Here is an 18,297-nt window from a genome sequence, read left to right as displayed (position 1 = left end):
AGGGTCCGGGTTCTCGATGAATGTTTTCATTTTTCTGAGATAGCTGAGGTGAAAGCAGGTGCAAAGGTGCCTCCGTTGGCGCAGGCAGCCCATTGTGCTCCGGCGCAGGGAAAAAGGACAGGAATGTGCCGTACCTTATAGATACTGCACATTCCTGCCCTTTTCTTTTGCCGTAGGGAAGTACAGCAGGAGGGTCCGCTGCGCTTCCCCATGGCAAAACCTCATAAATGAGGCCCTCCATTATTTGTGAGTTTAGCTTGAGGAAGTTGGCAGTTAGCCAGTGGACAGTCTTTTCAAGAGCTTGATTCATCATCTTGATCTCTTCAATGGAAGTGAACTTGATGTAAAGTTGAGTGCCATCCGTGTACATGTGGAAGAAGATATTCGCCTGCTGTAGTATTGCTAGTGCAGCAGGTGCAATGGCACCCAGACCCAGGGGTTTGAGGGACCCACTGAACTCCAATTCTGATTCTATTTTACTTCCCAACTAGTGGATGGGGGTATTTTTCTCACTTCCATTAGGGCCTCTATCACCCTTGCTACACCCTTGTCTCACTTGGACACCACATTGATAGTGTTCTTCATGTGCCCCTGCTTTCTGTCTCCATCTAGTGCCCGGGCAGTGCTGCAAGCAGTGGAGGTGCCTGGAGTTCAGCAATGTACACCAGGAGGAGGCAGAAGAGACTCCCTTGGGTGCACAGCTCCTGGAAGACACCGGGTTACAGATGAGGAGCAGGAGACTGTCCGGCAGAGGCGCAAGAGTGACCAGGAGGAAAAGAGTCCAAGGTAAGATGTTGCAGTAGGATGGAGGAGAGTCAGCAGAGCTGTTCCACCTCCAAGAACCAGCATAGTAGATTGAAGTAGATTGAAGAAGAATGAAACAGCTGTGTGTGAGTGCCAATACTACAATAGTAAGGGTGCTGCAAGTTAATGTTGAGGTGCATCAGCAGAGCTGTTTGTGGCGCCCACTCCTGGTACTGGAACAGGGAGCGGTGTGGTAGCACACCGCTCCCTTTTCCAGTGGGTCTTTATAGCACTTTGTACCACTGTTAAATACCAGCTATTGCTTCTTCCCGGTGTAATAGTAGTCATTGTTTTGAGTTCATAAAGCTGGAATGCTTCTCGACAACCCTCCGCAGGCGGCCAACTCCTACTACGCAAAATCTGAGCAACTAGTATTGTCTGCAGGGTCTGGTGCATGGACAGACCCATCTTCCTTTTTACATGACATTTATTTTTGGATCGCCAGATTTTTGTAAATGTATTTTTTTATCCCAATTTCCTCCATTAGATCCTCACATCCAGGGTGGATCTGCATATCCACATCAGTGGACTTTACAGGTGCTGGATATGGGAAGAGAAAAACTGAAAAACTCAGGATCCTTCTGCCTCCTTCACATGGGCCTGGGTGTTAGGTTCTGCTCACAGTGGCTCTTATGTACCCTTTTTGGATGACAGAGTAGGACTAATTCCCTCCTGAGTCTTGTAATGGCCACTATTTATTTAAGGTTGTGGCAGCCTATCAGATCTGTTTGGATCTTCTGATCCTTCATGTAGGAGGCTGGCTTAGTACATGGTGCAGACTTATTCAAGGGATGCACCTTGGACTAATCCAGGCAACCCTTATGGTGATTTTAGTGGTCTTTGATAACCATAGAAAGCTCTCAAAGTGGTACCTGTGGAGAGCAGCCTTCAGGCTTATCTTGGCGGAATGTAAACAGATTGTCTTATCAACTTTAATCAATAGTGTAGATTAGAAGAAAAGGAACCACACAGTGTCATTAAAAGTAAGTCTATTTATTACATAAAACAATCACTAACACATTGGTATATGTCCTACTGAGAGATATCAATAGCACACACAAGGACACTTGGAAAACAATCAGGTAAGTAGCACAGAACACAGCGGTCTCCAGGTGGAGACCAAACATATACTAAGCAAGTGGAATGCAAACTGCAAAGGAGAACAGGACTTGGACCAAAAGACTCAGAGGAGCTGGGGACACAAGGAACCACCCAAGTTAAGTACCCAGGAACCCCACAGAGGCTGTGTGCAGAGTGAAAACACAGCTGTGTGCCCAATCAAAGCCAATGGAGTAGTGGTGGTTGCAGTTTTAAAGAAGAAGGGTTCTTCCCATAGGACCCCGAAGAAACCATTTGGAAGACAAAGGGTTGGAGAGCCACCCCGCCCGTAGATGCCCCAGAAACCAGGTTACCTGCGCCAGGGAACACAGGTGCATAGGGGTAAAGTGACTACGGAACCTGCAGCAGGAAACAATGGGAGGCTCAGCAGAAGATGCCTCTGGAGAAAACTCTGAAGAATGCCAGCAGAATCCAAAGGTGGATTGTTGAAGTGAAGAACCTGCAAGCAGAGGGGACAGAGTCTATGCCACTCAGGAGTGACGGGGAGGCACGGAAAACCAATGACCACTGATGGCAAGAGGTTCAGAAGAGACAACAGTGACCTTGTCACTACAGCTGTGAGGGCCAGGCGATGCTGAGGAAGAGCAGGAGCCGCGCACGAGCGGTCCCGTGTCGGATGTCGGTGTCTAGGTGGCCGGTGGGAGGAGTAGAGAACAAAAAGGACCTTGCTAGTCCCAACTTTTGCTCCAAGGGACTTACCAACTGCAAGAGTAAGAGCAGGTCCAAGCAAGCAGGGGAGCCGACTAAACCAAAGGAAGACCATCGAGAAGACCAGCAGACCGGAAGCCAGAGGCACAGGAGTCACAAGAGGACCTCAAGCAGTTCACCAAAGTCAGAGGCCCATAATGCAGGATATGCAGGTATGCAGGGAGGAATCTGTTCTTCAGGAAGTGAGGTGCTAGAGGGCAACAAGCCTTGGCAATGGCAATTTGACGCAGTGCACAGAGGTTCGGTCCCAGCAACCCAGACGAGGGATACTGTCTTCCAAATTTCAGGGAAGAAAGGTCAGGCCTCTAAGGAGCCACAGAGCCACCATCTGTGTTGCTGAGCCTCGGGCTCCATGGGATGTCAGGAGTAGCCTATCGGTTACCTTAGTTGCTTTGCCTGCAGATGCAGGGAAGTGACTCCTTCACTCCAAGGGAAATTTCTTCAGATGTTCTTGATGCCCACAGGTCTTTTGGAGAATCTGGATGAAGCACAGATGACGCAGAAGGCTTGAAGAACAGAGAGACCAGGAGCAGCAGGAGTCTTTCTTGATGCAGTCTTGGCTCCAGACAAAGTCCAACGAAGTTCAAGTGTCCAGACGATTGAAGAGTCACGTAGTTTCAGGGTTAAGTCTAGTCCCACAACGAATCTGAGGACTCACCCCAAAGGGTTGGGATGACTCAGGTCCTTTGTCCAGTTTCACTCCAGAGCAGGAATTGTGTCTGTAATTGTCAGCAGCACTAGCTTACTAGCAGACCCTGGAAGGCTGTTACCAAGTGTACAGGGTGGTCCTGTAAGGCCCCCCACCAGTACATGGGATCATACCCCCAACACTGGAATCGGTGTTGGGGTATGATTCAAACATTTTTTATACCAAACATTACCGGGTTCGGTGCGACCATTATATAGTTAGACATCTCATAATGACTGGTGTCCACTATATATGTTAATATGGGTGGCCGCACTTACAAAGCCTGGAGAATCGACTCCAGGGTTTGTATGGGTGTCCTGCTCATGCAGGGGCACCCTCACACTTGTAACCAAGCACCCTGCTCTCAGGACTGAAGAGGCCTGCCATATGGGTGACTTATATATGTTTTCAGTACAGTGACCTCAGATATAAGTAAACTTATATCTGTCATGAGGAGTACAAGCACCATCTCAAAGGAAAGGAGCAATAACAATGTCCGTAGGTGTGTTCGCCAGATGCTCCGTGTGAATGGTTTTATTCTGCAGTCTCATCATATGAACAGATATGGATTGGTACATACTCTACCAGCGCCTGAAACTGTAGGTGCTGTTGGTCAGTTATCTGAGTGTGAGTACACAGGGATGTTGAAGACAAGTGGCGTCCAGGATGTTTTGGGGGTACATGCATACGCCACAAAAAAAAACTTTTTAAGTCTCCCCTGCAGACCTCATTAAGCTGACTGTTATCAAAAAAATACATTGTAGACAAAACCAAAACTAACACTGGGCTTTGTGATGGCCGCTCACTGCTATTGGCTGGCTTTCTTGTCAATTCAGGAGCATGACTTATTTACCATCCTTGTAGTTGGATAATTTGTATCCTTCCACTTCTCACTTTTGGGGTACTATTTTTTCTTTTGTTTTGTTGCTCTTATCACCTATCTCCCATGTGGGCTTTGTGGCTCCCTCTTCCTCCCCTCTGCTCACCCATTGTTGCCCCGATCCCTCACGGGCATTTTTTGTAACTCCTAGATTTAAAAAAGTTCGCTCCGGTGGCAGAACTTTCCAAGTATGCGCTTCCTCTCTGTGTAATAAACGTCCGCCCTCTCTGCGCATGATTCAAGAAGAACTGCCATTTCGTAAAGCCCTTAAAACTTTTCTTTTTGGCTAATCGCCCCCTCTGACAAGATCTAGTATCCTGAGCATTAGCAGCGGGACACCCAGTTGGGGTAGCTGCGCGCTTTACAAAATACACAAAATACAAAAAATACAAATGTGTTCTTTTTCTCTCCCGTTCCCTTCAAGTTTACTCTTGCTCATCGCCCACGTCCACTCCTCATTGACTTATCTCCCAAGCCCTCCTGCATTGCTCCCATGTCCCTCCTGTCATGGTCTTTTTTATAAAAGTTGATATATGATTTTTGGAGGCCTATGCCGCTGCCATTTGCTTTTTAACCAGTATATTTTTTTACCTACTGCTCAAAGACTGGCACCCACTATCTTGGCGCATAGCATTGACAAAAAAGCATTAGCAAACCCTATAGGTAAAATAGGTGCGAGCTATTGGCTTTGCTAATGCTTATTGTTCCTAGTATTCCTGCTGCTGTCCTATGACTTCTGTTTTAGACTCTTTACTCTGGATGAGAGATTGGAAATAAGCCAAACTTAAGGGGTCGTCTATTGGTTTCTTCAGCGAGGGTGTCTGTGTCCTGCTTCCAATGGTACAGACTGTGCCCTGGAGGAGAGATCCGTTCAGGCAATTCACCTTGTTTTGGGGACTTTTGGGGAAATGTGTTGATGGATAAAGTGGGGCGAGGCTCTACAGTGTGGGTGTGGGCTTTGATTTTATTTGCCAGTTTCCTCACCCATCTACATGAAGATAGAGTTGTATCATTGGTTGACAAGAGATACAAGAGAGAGGGAGAAACGAAAGAGAGAGAGAAAGAGAGAGAGAGAGAGAGAGAGAGAGAGAGAGAGAGAGAGAGAGAGAGAGAGAGAGAGAGAGAGAGAGAGAGAGAAAGAGAAAGAGAAAGAGAGAAAGAGAGAGAGAGAAGAGAGAGAGAGAGAGAGAGAAAGAGAAAGAGAAAGAGAAAGAGAGAGAGAGAGAGAGAGAGAGAGAGAGAGAGAGAGAGAGAGAGAGAGAGAGAGAGAGAGAGAGAGAGAGAAAGAGAAAGAGAAAGAGAAAGAGAAAGAGAGAGAGAGTGAGAGTGAGAGTGAGAGTGAGAGTGAGAGTGAGAGTGAGAGTGAGAGTGAGTGTGAGTGTGAGTGTGAGTGTGTGTGTGTGTGTGTGTGTGTGTGTGTGTGTGTGTGTGTGTGTGTGTGTGTGTGTGTGTGTGACTGATCAGTGGTAGCTGCTAGTCGGCATACTTGTAGAGTTCCTACGACTGGCACTCCAAGTTTTGGCTCTCCCTCACATGTTCATATCTCTGTGTTCTACCATTTATTAGATGCCTGCAGCCCTTATATTTATGTTTTTTAAAGAGTGCAGTTCATTCCACTGATGTTGTGGACAGGTTGCACTAGAGTGATACTTAGCATCATTTTGTTACAGTGAAGTGGTTCTAACTGTGGTTATGCTAAGGGAGAGTAGTTCTAGGCACGGTTTGGTTGGTTCTAAGCATAGGTATTTTCTGTACTGTGGATATGAGCAAAAATAACAGATAATGGATGGATAGTGGACCCAGTCACAAATCTGGGTTTAATCTACCATTATTTTGCTCACTACGTCACCCCAGTTTGGGCCCAGCCATATGCAAATCAGTCTTGACCCTGTGCCTCATGGGAACAGTCTAGACCGAACTGTCATGCCCTCCCTGTAAAGAAAGCAAGCATCTTGGGACAGGCATCACCCCTCATCAGCCAGGCTAGCTTGAATCCAGTGGTGCAGCGAGAAGGGATCCAAGTCTGGGCATACCCACCATCACTTAGGGCGAACATAGCAACATCCCAAAATCAAATGATAAACGGAGTGTTGAAACTTTTCAAACACTCACAACCAGTCACAGATCTGGGTTTAATCCATCGTTATGTTGCTCCACGCGTCACTCCAGTTTGGATCCAGCCATATGCAAATCAGTCTTGACCCTACTTACCATGGGAACAGTCCAGCCCAAACTGTCAAACCGGATCTTTCCTGGTCCAGAAACAAGCATCCTGGGACCGGTTTCAGGGTATCAATCCTCATCAGCCAGGCACGCTTGAATCCAGTGGTGCAGTGAGCAATTGACCCACGTCTGGGTATAGGGCACACATAGCAACATCACAAAATAAAATGATGGACGGAGCATTGAAACTTTCCAAACACTCACCCCCAGTCACATATCTGGGTTTAACCCAATGTTATTTTGCTCGACACGTTTGGACCAAGCCATATTCAAATCAATTCAATACAATAATAACTTTATTTCGGCCAGTTTGACCTTAAAAGCACATATAGAATAACATACAGTTCATTTACTTTAAAATCAAGTTTTTAAAAAACGGGTACGAACAGTATAGGAGTTTGAATAAGACATATCCAGGTATGGCCAAGAAGAGTGTGAAATACAGTACAATCTATAATAGCAGCTCAATGAGTGGGGGTTCTATTCATGTAATATCGCTGTAGCAATCAGAGGTAGAAAGCGGTATTGCCTTTTTAAAGTGCATGTGCAGAATAAACGAACAGTTCACCAGTCAAAATTTGAGAGATCAGGGCTTTATCTTCTCCGGTAAAAATGGTCCATTCTCAGGAACTTCAATCCAGTATGTCAATAAATTCATAGTATGAATAGGTTACACCGTTAAAATAGTTCCAGATTAAACAATTAAACAATTAATTCCTTTAAAATTCCTTTGTTTGACAACTGGTGTGCAGGAGTTAAGTCCTCATTTTTTAAAATTGGTTTTAAAAATGCGCTACAAATGCACCACATAGAAAATAGAAAGCCTGCTACTGAATATACTATGGGGAGGCTAGTGTCCTGTTTCAATATCCTGTAGGCCGCTGAACAGCGCCTGGTTCCTAAGTTTCTGCATATCTGCACCAACCACCGTTTTCTCGCTTTGAGGAATCCGGGGCAGCAAAAGAACACATGGTAATCTGAGTCTGCGGCACAGTCACAGGCCGGAGACCCCAGAGTTTGCGAGCCCGCTCATTTGTTTGTAAAGGAGCGGAGTGGCATCACCCCATATCTAAACTGCAGGTAAAGCTTTCTAGCAGTTGCTGGCTTGATGTCGTTCAGTGCCAGCTCTAAGCTATAACAATCCTTAATGTCTAGAAAAGCTGCAGTTAGCTTGCCTACTAAGGGATTGCTCTGGAGTTGAGCCAATTTATACTCCCAATAACAGTCCTTCAACTCTTTCCTGGACACTGTGGCACATGCCTCTTCTGGGTCATCCCAAAGATTACCCTGTACCAGATTCTATGAAGTATGTCAAATGTGAATCAGTTTTGACCCTGCCCCCAGGGGAAAAGTCCAGCCCAAACTGCCAAGCCAGGTCCTCCCTAGACTGTAAACAAGCATCTGGGAACCGGTTTCGGGTTATCACACCTCATCTGCCAGGGTAACTTGAATCCAGTGGCACAGTGAGCACAGGACCCATAACTGGACATACCCTTCCCACTTAGGGTGACAAAAGCAAAAATAACAGATAATGGATGGAATGCTGAACAAATAAAACATTCACCCTAGTCACAGATCTGAGTTTAACTCATCATTTTTTTGCTCACCACGCCACCGCAGTTTGAAACCAGCCTTGACCCTGCTCCCCATGGGGACAGCCCAACCTAGGGTGGCGTGGTGAGCAAAATAACAGTGTGGATGGATGGATCTTGAGGTTGGGGTAGAGGGCCATGGGTGAAAGAAACAGTCTTGAGGTTGAAAATGAGGTACATTGCCACTATCTGAAAGGTTCCAGTCTGGATGGAGGAATTTTGACATTGTTTGAGGTGCATTGGCAGTCTATAGAAGTCAATGTGGAAGGAAGTGTCTTTAGGTCTAAAAATGTGGTGCATTGAGGCTATCTGGAGGTCTCAGTTTGGAAGGAGTTCTTGAGGTAGAGATTGAGGTCCCAGTGTGCATAGAAGGATCTTGAGATACATTATTAGTATATGGAGGTCACAGTGTGGCACCAACCTGTTTGTTTTTCATTTTTTTTAGGCACGAGATCCAGCAGTGATACGCAGGGTAACTGCCAGAAGGAGCCCACGGAGTGGACCCATTGCTCCAAGACGTGCGGTACGGGTATCTCCACCCGCCTGCTCTGGAGCAATGCAAGCTGCACACCTCGTGTTCAGAGGAGGGTCTGTATGATCCGCCCATGTGGACAGTTTCTGCAGGATGGTCAGTACACGGTGAGTGCTCAGCCTTCTAAACTATCTTAGAAAAAGCACTTTGTGTGACCATCTTTGACCGTCGGCAAATCTTTCCAAATTTCAAGGTTATTAATTTTATCTGATCATTCCTGAAATTCAAGGAGAACCTTATAGAGGAATATTCAGATACCAATGGCTAGAAACCAAGCGATTGTGCCTCATCATATGGTATATCGCAGTAAAGGCACCCCCAGCAGTGAGAGTGGAACTGGTAGTAATTTGAAACACAAAGATGTGAGGTAGACAATGCTGGTGATTAACTCCAGGTTTATTCCAAGGAGCTTCATCCACCCTAGTACATGTCCTGCTGAGCCAACTGACAATACTAGAACCCACAGTGCAGGATTATATGTAAATGATCCAAATCAGAACCAAATAGTGTTTCTTAAAGAAAAACTAGAACAAATCCTAAATGCCACACATCCCCCTGCACATCAAACAAAAGGAAAATAAGGGGAAAAAGGGCAAGGAAAAGATACAAGAACAAATAAATCAGTAAGCGATGTAATGAAAAACGAATAGCATAGAAAAAAACATGCAGAATGGCCCTGTGGCAGTTATGGGAAAGACACAATATTCTAGTTCTTTATCACACAAATTCAAATGAGGTTTCAAATAGGTCCCTCATCCAATTTTGGAGGGCACATCTTCATGCAGCCTTCCTTCTACCAAATAATTCAAATGGAGTGAGGCTAGTCACAACATGCAGTGTGAACCTGTACTCTTCCATCTTTTGTAAACTTCACTCTTCGAGTTCCCCTCCACACTCTTTGACAACCATATGCATTACTTCAATGTCCTATTGAACCTTTCCACTATTCTGGTGGTTTGGAGATGGTGCCTAGCGCACATTTTATGTACAATTTCAAGAAGTCATCCATTTGATTTGAGATCAACTGTACACCATTATCAGGTTGAAGTGTCTTAGGGGTTCTCTCTGAAAAATGTAGTCACAAGATACATGAGTAACTCTCTCACTATGGTAATTTTTGAGCCCCAGGAATGCATGTCCATAATACGAACAAGTATGCAGGCGTAGCACCTTACATTAAAGGTCCCAGAATATCAAATGCAATTTCATCCCAGGGGTCACTTGGAACCTCATAATAGGCCGCTGGTGGAGTTCTCCCTTTTTTTCACCTTGACGCTCAGATTATCATCTACACACTCTCACCTTTCTCTCGACTTCTATATCCATGCCCAGTTACCAACAACTACTTCTCAAGTGCTCTTTGGTTTTACGCACAGCTTGGTGTCCACATGCGCCAACCCAGTAAGACACATCCTCAAACTCTCCAGAGGTACCAGTCTTGTCCCTTTCAACAGTGGACCATTCTGCAACAAAAGGTTTATCTTCGATTTTACCAAACATCTTAACAATTTCTTTATCAACTGTCCAATGTCACTTGCTCTGAATCTTTCCACATGCTCCTACAGAATGATGTCCTTGCTTATTTCCTCTGTCCACTCGTCCCCTGTAAACCTGTAAAACATCCATCAATAAACGTGCATACTTTGGCATTATCTGTCCACCATTCATCTCTTTCTTCACAATCATCAGTCTTTTCCTTCACCAATCTAAAGGGAAATCAGCTGCTTTGTTCGTGACCCGAGGTATGTATTTCACGCTGAATTGGTAGTTCTTCAAAGTTGCACTCCACTTGCACATTCCAGAAGACACAGAATCAAGACATTTTTAGTGTCCTAAAAGTTCCTGTAGGGGGTTTGAGGTCTAAATAAACATCTGACTGTATCACCGACAAAAGATTTTTGAACTTTCTGATGGCCCAGGGAACAGCCACACCCTCTTCCTCTCTGGTAGAGTGGTTCTGTCATGCTCCTCTCAAAATTCTTGGAGCAAAAGCAATAGTAACTTCTCTCTCTTCTGTGCCCTTATCACTGGCATCTTTAATCAAATGGCAAGGCGTCCCAGGCATAAAACATTGTAAATCGTGAGCACAACCAAGAGATTTGATAATTTCTTCAAATTTCTGTTATGCATACACAAATAGTACTTCACACAGGAAATTATTTGTATTATATAGTAGAGATCCCAGAAAAACCTTATTTAATGTATTATTATTTCTAGCTTTATTGGACACTAATCAATTCATTCATATTGCAATGCATTCATATCCAATCTCTAAAGGTGAAATGTGTGATTACTCTGCCACCCGTGAATGTGAATCAGTTAACAAATGAAAAACAAAAACACATTTTTACCAAAGAAGAAAGAGCATCAAACATAAAATGTCAGTTCCCAACTTTTAGAAAAGTACGGCTATTTGTTCTATGCACAAAGTCAAGGCCATAGTGTACGAGTGTTCCCCAGTGCTTCAAATGGGAATCTAGAGGTGCAAATACTCACTCTTTAGAGAACCTGATTGCTTCTGAGAAGTGCTAGTAGTCTCCAATTAAATATATTGTAGCAGTGCTGACAAGTGTAGGTACTCTCCCTTTCAAATTAAAGAAGTGCAGGGCCTCAGTACCGGATAGTACCTGCCCATTTAAAGCACCCCTGACTAAAGGGATATTCAGGCACCTCGCATTGACGGGTTGAGGGTAGAAGCATCACAGCAACACGCAGCCGCTATTTAACAACACCAGAAGGTTTCTACATTGACGTTTTATCCAATGAGTAGGTGGGTTCCCTTGATGGCATATATTGAGTATAAGGAGAAAACTCCTAGATCCTAGTCCCAAGGAGACCCCAGAATTACTGGGGTGAAAACAAATTGTCATGTTCCTGGGAGCAAGGCGGTCCCATTTAACAAACTCTTCCATTAGATGATCAGACGACTGAGGCTCAAATGAACTGACTTAAACAACCGCGGCCTCCTATGTAATGGATTAACGTTGGTCCAGCTCCCAGTGAATTTGTTTTATCAACAACGGCGTTGAAATTATATTTATTTAGCAAGGAAACAAACTTTTCTGAAAGTTTGGAACTGTCATTAAATTTGATGCTTTTCCCTCTTCAAAAAATCTGTTTTGTTTTTCATTTTTAAATTTTATCTTTGAGACAAATTCATCTTAGCTACAAATTCTTTCAGCTGATATCACAGGACTAAGATAGTTTCATACTGAACAAAAGAGCTTGAACATCTTAGCATTCAAGATAATACCACTAACTTTCAAGATTTCCAGAAAGTTCCTTATCCTATCAGTCTGTTATTCCAAACAGTGTTTGTAAACCAATACATCGCCTTGAAAAAATATAATCCGAGGTTGCTTCCCTAACCTCTATCATTTGGGGTCCCCTATTTGGGAGAGTCCACACTCAGCGCTGCATGAGAGGGAACTTTGGACTAGAAGTATTGTTGTTCTGGTCACAAAAAGTGGTTGCAGTTTTCATCCAGTCTTCTTGTGGCCTGAAACTTTGGCCACGGTTTACTACAGGCTTCTGTCGCCTTGCATCACACAAGCTGAAGCATGGGCAACACAGGCCATAAGTGAACACAACTGTGTCACGCAGAGTCACGCAAGGTGGCGCTGCACGGCATAATATACCTAGAGTAACGCAAGTTGCTGCCTTGCATTACTGTGCCCTGGGAAGGCCTTCCCACACATCCACCCATGCTTTTTGGGGCATTGCCAGATTTACTAATAATAGTAAACCTGCAAATGCGTGGATATGCTATGCCCACCCTGTGGGGCATAACAAGAAGCAATATGTTTATTTCTCCTCGTTTTTTCATCTTTCTATTTTGCAGCACACATAGAAAGGCAAAAAAAGCTCTGATTAATGTTTTTCTGCAGGAAGGTGCCCCTCCCTCCCAAATACAGTTCTGCCATGCAACTTATGCACCCACCGTTCTGCCATGCAACTTATGCACCCTTGCACCATTGTGTAATGTTGCCCGCGTTGGCACTCAGCCGCTACTAGTGCACCAGCATAGAGAACGAGCAGGGATGCTGCATATCTTGGTAAATATGGTGCATTCTTGCCCTCTCCATTTAACGCAGAGTAGCACAGCGCAGGCTGTTGCCGTGCTGCTTTGCGCTGCATCAAATGTTAGTTCATCTGCCCTTTAGTTTGCATGCCAACCTAGGTACTAATAGGTCAGTTCTCAAAATAAGGAATCTGAGTGGGTAGCAGTCTGACCTACTTAATAAATATTCATCATGTTTGTAGCAAATTGCAACACTCTCTGATTGGTCAAAGCAATAGGGTTGGCCGCCTGCAAGGGGCAGCAGACCACCATGCCTGTGCTTGTTTCTTAGTAAAATAAGAAGAAATAAAAAAAGAAATAGGGCTGGTTTAAAAAAAAGTTTTCTGTCTTCCTAAAGTTACAGTGGAGTTGGAAGTGGTCTCCTGGGCCATGGCCTATTCTCCCTAAAACCTTTGCCACAATACACAAAGGGGGAGGTCTCCAAAGGGGACCCCCTTCCCTTCTGCAGTGAGTTACCAGTCCAACATGGAAGGTGCAATTTCAATTCACAAGTCTGTCTAACTACTAAGATGAGTTTGGCACATGGGTCAAAATGTCTAAGTCGTAGCATTTACGACTGCAAGAAAGTTTCGTACGTATGGGCCATGGTTTTAAACAGTCCATCGTTTATACATGAAAGAGGGGGAGAGGGAGAATCTACCATCATTGGCGGGAGGAGTATGTCTTTGTGGAGGGGTATGTCTTTGTGGAGGTGTTGATCTAGTTTGTTTAGGGAAGACTCCATCGGGCTACAGAGGGTCTGCAGCATCCCTCTGCCTTTGACTTCACTAAACCCTTCTTTAACTTTGGATGAGGGCTCGTGGTTCTCTATTTTTGGCCGAACCCACATTTGTCCGGTGACGTGGCTCCAACCAATTTCAAACACAATAGCGTTAGGTTAAGATGTGACAGGGCTTTATCTAGCGACATGCTGATCACCCAGTAAAAATATTTTTTAAAGTGTAGTGTATGCTCCCCCATCATTGGCAGGTCCAGTGGTGCCTGGCCTTCTTAGCCGAGATGGAGCATAGTCCTAAAAGTGCAGTAACTCTAACCACCTGCAGGAGTCGCTGTGTAACTCTCGCTTTCCAGAGACAGAAAAATATCAAGCTGAACTGAAAGCGACGTTAATGCTCTATTTTTATTTATCTTGCTAACAAAGATCATGTTGGCCATGGTGACCACCTGCATTCAAGGTGTAGTACGACTAAAACATATAACGATGAACGCTATTTATATTGGCCTTTTCTAAAACATATTAAAAAAGTGCCCATTAAAAAGTTTACTTGTGGCCCACGCCTGCCCATTGAACCCTGTTCAGCTGCAAACACCCATAATGGCAAAAATAAAAAATATTATGTCTTAACTGTCTTCTCATTAGAACCTCTTTGACTTTTATTGAAAACTATAGGGTTGCCCTTATGATAAAATCTTATTGGTTCTATTGGGCAGATTCCACCACGAGGGACTGGCACAGGTGATCTTAACTGAGGATGAATAAGATTTGTAATTGTAGCTTCTTACAACTTTGGCAAGTGTTTTTAAAACCAACTGGGAAAGTAGTCGAGTTTTTCTTTAAGAAAATAGCTTTCACAAAAGAGGGTGAAACTCTCAGAAAAGTTACTTTTCTTGAAGAAGAGTTCTATTTCAAGAATGTTTTTGTTTAAAAATCTCCTGCAGAACCTTTTTGGGGTACAGAAATTTCACCAACTGGCGACAAACTTGGCAATATTGTCACCTTTGCAAAAGTTTGCAGACAAAATTAGAATTTTGCTCACTCATAACCGTAATTTGGATTTGCTTATGGTGTTTTTTTTGTCTGGTGGACTTGTACTCTGTAGTAGGCACGCTGGGCCTTGAAATGTGCCTGCCGCGGGCTCATGAGGAAAAAAAGCCACATACTCCAGTGTTCACTGTGACTACTACACACTCACCTTGACCACTCGTTTATTAAAAACTTGGGCACAATGTGAGTGACTTGACCTCCTCCTATTGGTGCCCCATCTCACCTGCCTTATTTCTTCTTTGTGATAGGTCATCAAGGGTGGGAAGAAGTGTACTCGACTGGTCCGCCCGGTGGAGGCTGAGACGTGGACCTTCAAGGGTTGCCAGACTCAACGTCCTCTGATCCCCAACTACTGCGGATACTGCTCCAATGGGCGCAGCTGCGTGCCCTCCAAAACCCACACCGTCCCACTGAAGTTCCAGTGTGAGGGCGGAGCCGAGGTCTCGCGCAAAGTCATGTGGGTGCAGAACTGCATCTGCAAGGAGACCAGAATTAAGAAGAAACCCAATGGGCTGCAACGGAAGAAGCCGGCCCAGGGGCGTCGCGTGGACACCTGGAGTGAAGGGTGATGGGTCCAGACGCATCTGATCCCTCATGCCCCATCACCTTCAGTAGATGAACGGAAATACGTTGCGTGCGCTCTAGCTGACTTACCATTCAGCCCTTATCTCCATCCTCCCATGTACGCACAGCCACTTGGACGAAGACACAGACTAGCACGCACACCTAGCACCCATATATGTACACATGCATGTTCCGTCCACAGCAAACTGATTGACATTCATATCTACCAATGTTCATGCAGCCACTTAAGACTGGAGGGAAATTGGCGACCAGGAATAAAGCAGATATGCTATCAAGTGTTGTGTTCCTTATTTGGCCACACATCGCCTCATGTGCTCAGGTACTGAGGAGATATCCTATTCTAGATTAGGCAGAAAGGTCTGGATCTCATGGTGGCTGCAATGTCACCGTAGTTTCCGGTTAATGCTTGTCTCATATTCCTGTGTTCTTCTTCATAATGGTTTGCAGTCTCAAATGAAGGTTCTTCTGGACAACCTTTGCTGCCACATCAAATCATGATGCGACTGTCTTCTTTGAGGTCACTGATCTCTCAAATGTGGGTGAATTGTTACATTTCTTCTCCTCAAATGAAGCTATAATATCCTCCTGAAGAAATAACAAACCAAAATTCAGAACTGTTGGTAGCTTCCAATATGGCAGGAGAAGCAGTGATGGGAGAGAAGTGAAGTATTAGGAATAGGGAGTTAAAACCCACCAGAGCTGACTCCAAGAGATTCTTGTGCCGCTATTCATGGGCGCCCCAGTTCATGGAAGTGTCGGCAGGTAATCCACATGGGCATTTGGCACTATCATTTGGCTATTTACAAGACTCCTTCATCAGCTTTCAGTCTGTCTACCAAACATCCAAGCCTCTTCTTACCAGCCTTCTAACCCGTGCCCCCGCGGCATATGATATGATTAGTGAGGTAACCTGATAATGCTGCCCGTCTGCTGCTGAAGCCGACCATGTGGTTGGCTAATGCTCCCATGACACGGTGTCCACATGCAGGGGCCAAGACATCAGGCGGTGACCAGCAGGCTAGCAAGCTGGCCGCCTGGATATCCATGTGACACACCATGACCACTGGCTGCCACGAAACCCCTGTCACTAACTGCCCAGTAGACATTTAGTTCAGTTTCCCTGGCACAAAGGGCATCTTGGACAGAGTGCTAAAAAGAGGTGTGTGCTTGTATCCAATAAAAGAGATTGTTTTAGAAATCAGCAATAATACACTGCCACCACCAGCGAAAGGGAGGATATGTGCTGAGATGGAGTAGACCTTGAAAGGATTCAAAGCTAAAACTTAAAACTTTACCCCCCGAGGCTACCTGGCACAGGCCCCTGATGGAGCAAACTGTATATGGCAGAAAGACCATGGCCTTCTTTAAAGATTATCATGGCCATTGTTGCATTGATAACTAATGCAATGGACCCCTTTGTGTGTTTTTATTTCAAACACTGGCCAATGTTTATCATTTTTTTTTCACTCAACTCAAGGCACCTTGCTGCGTTGCACTGTGTAAAAGAGAGATGAGAGGAATGTTCCATATCTATCAGGATATGGAGCACTCATGCTCTTTCCTTGCGGTGGCGCACTTTCGGCTGCCTAGTGCCAACACAGGCAATCTTGCACCATGGCACACGGGTGCCTGCTTTGTGGGCACAATTGTTTTTGAGCAAGAAGGGACACCTTCCTGCACAAAAACAATAAATTGAGGCGTTTTTCTCTTTCTACATGTGCTGCATAAAAAAACAAGGAGAAATATTATTTCCCACTGTTGTAGCATTTTGAGGCATTCTCAGGCCTACCACTCATGGTAAATCTGGAAATGTGCCAAAATCCATTGGTGGATGCGTAGGAACACTACGCTCCATGCAGGGAACACCTCCCTGGTGCAGAGTAACGGAAGGCAGTGACTTGTGCTGCCTTTCATACCTCCAGAACGCAAGGTCACACGAGATGGCCTTGCGTGGCTTTTAAAAGTCTCAGCATGGTGCAAGGGTGATGCAAAATGTTGATAAATATTCCCTAAAATATAATAACAGGGGTTCCATGATGGTTCAGGTGTACACACAGGTCAGGTCAGCAAAGGGCTCTTGCAAACCATAGAACAGGAGATAGGATCTGATGTTTCTGCCTCGGGCACAGAACACTCTAAGCTATAGCTGCAGTGGTGTCCATGGCACATACTGCACCTGTAGAAGTAAGGGGCATCAACATATTGGGTCTGTGAAACAGAAAGACACAAACGTCAAGTTATGGTTATCCACCAAGAATGTTGTGTGCCCAAGAGACACTAAGTCTCAGGAGCATGTTATCTAACACAAACACATATATTTTATGGCAATTATCTTCGACAATGTTCCCTGGCGTTGTAGCACTGAAGGTCGAAGGCCCTAATTGCATCTTGAACGCATCAGAAACCTCAGGTAGAAGGAACTCCGCTCTGTGCATTTATAAGGGGGTTTCTCTTCATGCACCTGGCTTTACCCGCTCATGCAATCTTATTGAGAATGGACTGAGGTTTGGCCCGGCCCTAGTACCCAAAATTAAACTCTCCACCAAGGCATACTGACCATACAATGCTGCTGTATTCCAGACACCGTCCACCCATCCCTCTGCCACCAACCCCTGCCCGGCACTAGTCACTCATCTGCTCTGAGGAGGTGGTAAATGTGTGCATTAAACCCCATGGCATTGGATTTGCATGTGGTATTCAGATCATTATAAGTTGGGTGAAGCGTAATTCCCATGTGAGATTCCGCTGCCTCCAATTATAATGTAAATGTAAATGTATGAAGCTTATATAGCGCATGACTTACCCTGGGGCATCTCCGCGCTTGCTTAGGGAACCCGTCCTGGTATTCCCCTGTGAGATAACCCTGGCAGGGTATCCACAAGGTGAAAGCCAGGCATCCCACCGCGAGGGGCCGATGTGGAGTTTAAGCTAGCTATTGCCCAGAGTCGCAGAGTGTGAACCCATGAGTCGAGAAGGCACCAGAGCGAGAATTAACGAGTCCGTGGAATTATTGAGCCCAAGTCCCGCTGAGGCGGGGAATTGTACCCTGGTCCAGGGCCGAACTCAAGCTCCAGGTCTGCCGCCTCTAACCCCTGAGCCACACTTCTCCACACTTCTCATAATCAGCCCAGCATTCCAGCATTCCGGAACTACAAGGTGCAGGAAAATTGCACCTAATTTTACTGACTTGTAAATTTGGCCGGTAAAATCACACGAGGCTCGAGTCTCCAGCACTGCCCGGTGTGGGTACCTGGCGTCCTGCTTACCCCCTCCATGGCACCCCTGTGCCCTGCCAGCCTAAAGCCGCTGCTGTCCCCTAA

At 45.2% G+C, this 18,297-nt stretch overlaps 1 protein-coding gene across 2 annotated transcripts in view; it reads left to right on the top strand.

The window, feature by feature from the left end:
• Window positions 1–15,252, top strand: part of LOC147717884 (CCN family member 1-like) — a 63,410-nt gene extending 48,158 nt beyond the window's left edge. For both annotated transcript variants that reach the window (XM_086924653.1, XM_086924654.1), the window contains 3 exons: window positions 613–786; window positions 8,460–8,653; window positions 14,641–15,252. In XM_086924653.1, coding sequence (XP_086780779.1) covers window positions 613–786; window positions 8,460–8,653; window positions 14,641–14,961 — 689 coding nt within the window. In that variant the 3' untranslated portion in view covers window positions 14,962–15,252. The remainder of the gene's footprint in view (window positions 1–612; window positions 787–8,459; window positions 8,654–14,640) is intronic.
• The last annotated feature ends 3,045 nt before the right edge of the window (window positions 15,253–18,297 follow it).

Source organism: Lissotriton vulgaris, chromosome 5, assembly GCF_964263255.1.
Source record: "Lissotriton vulgaris chromosome 5, aLisVul1.2, whole genome shotgun sequence".
Classification (NCBI taxonomy): domain Eukaryota; kingdom Metazoa; phylum Chordata; class Amphibia; order Caudata; family Salamandridae; genus Lissotriton; species Lissotriton vulgaris.
Note: the sequence above shows the minus strand (reverse complement) of the source record. Positions and strands in the feature narration are given on the sequence as shown.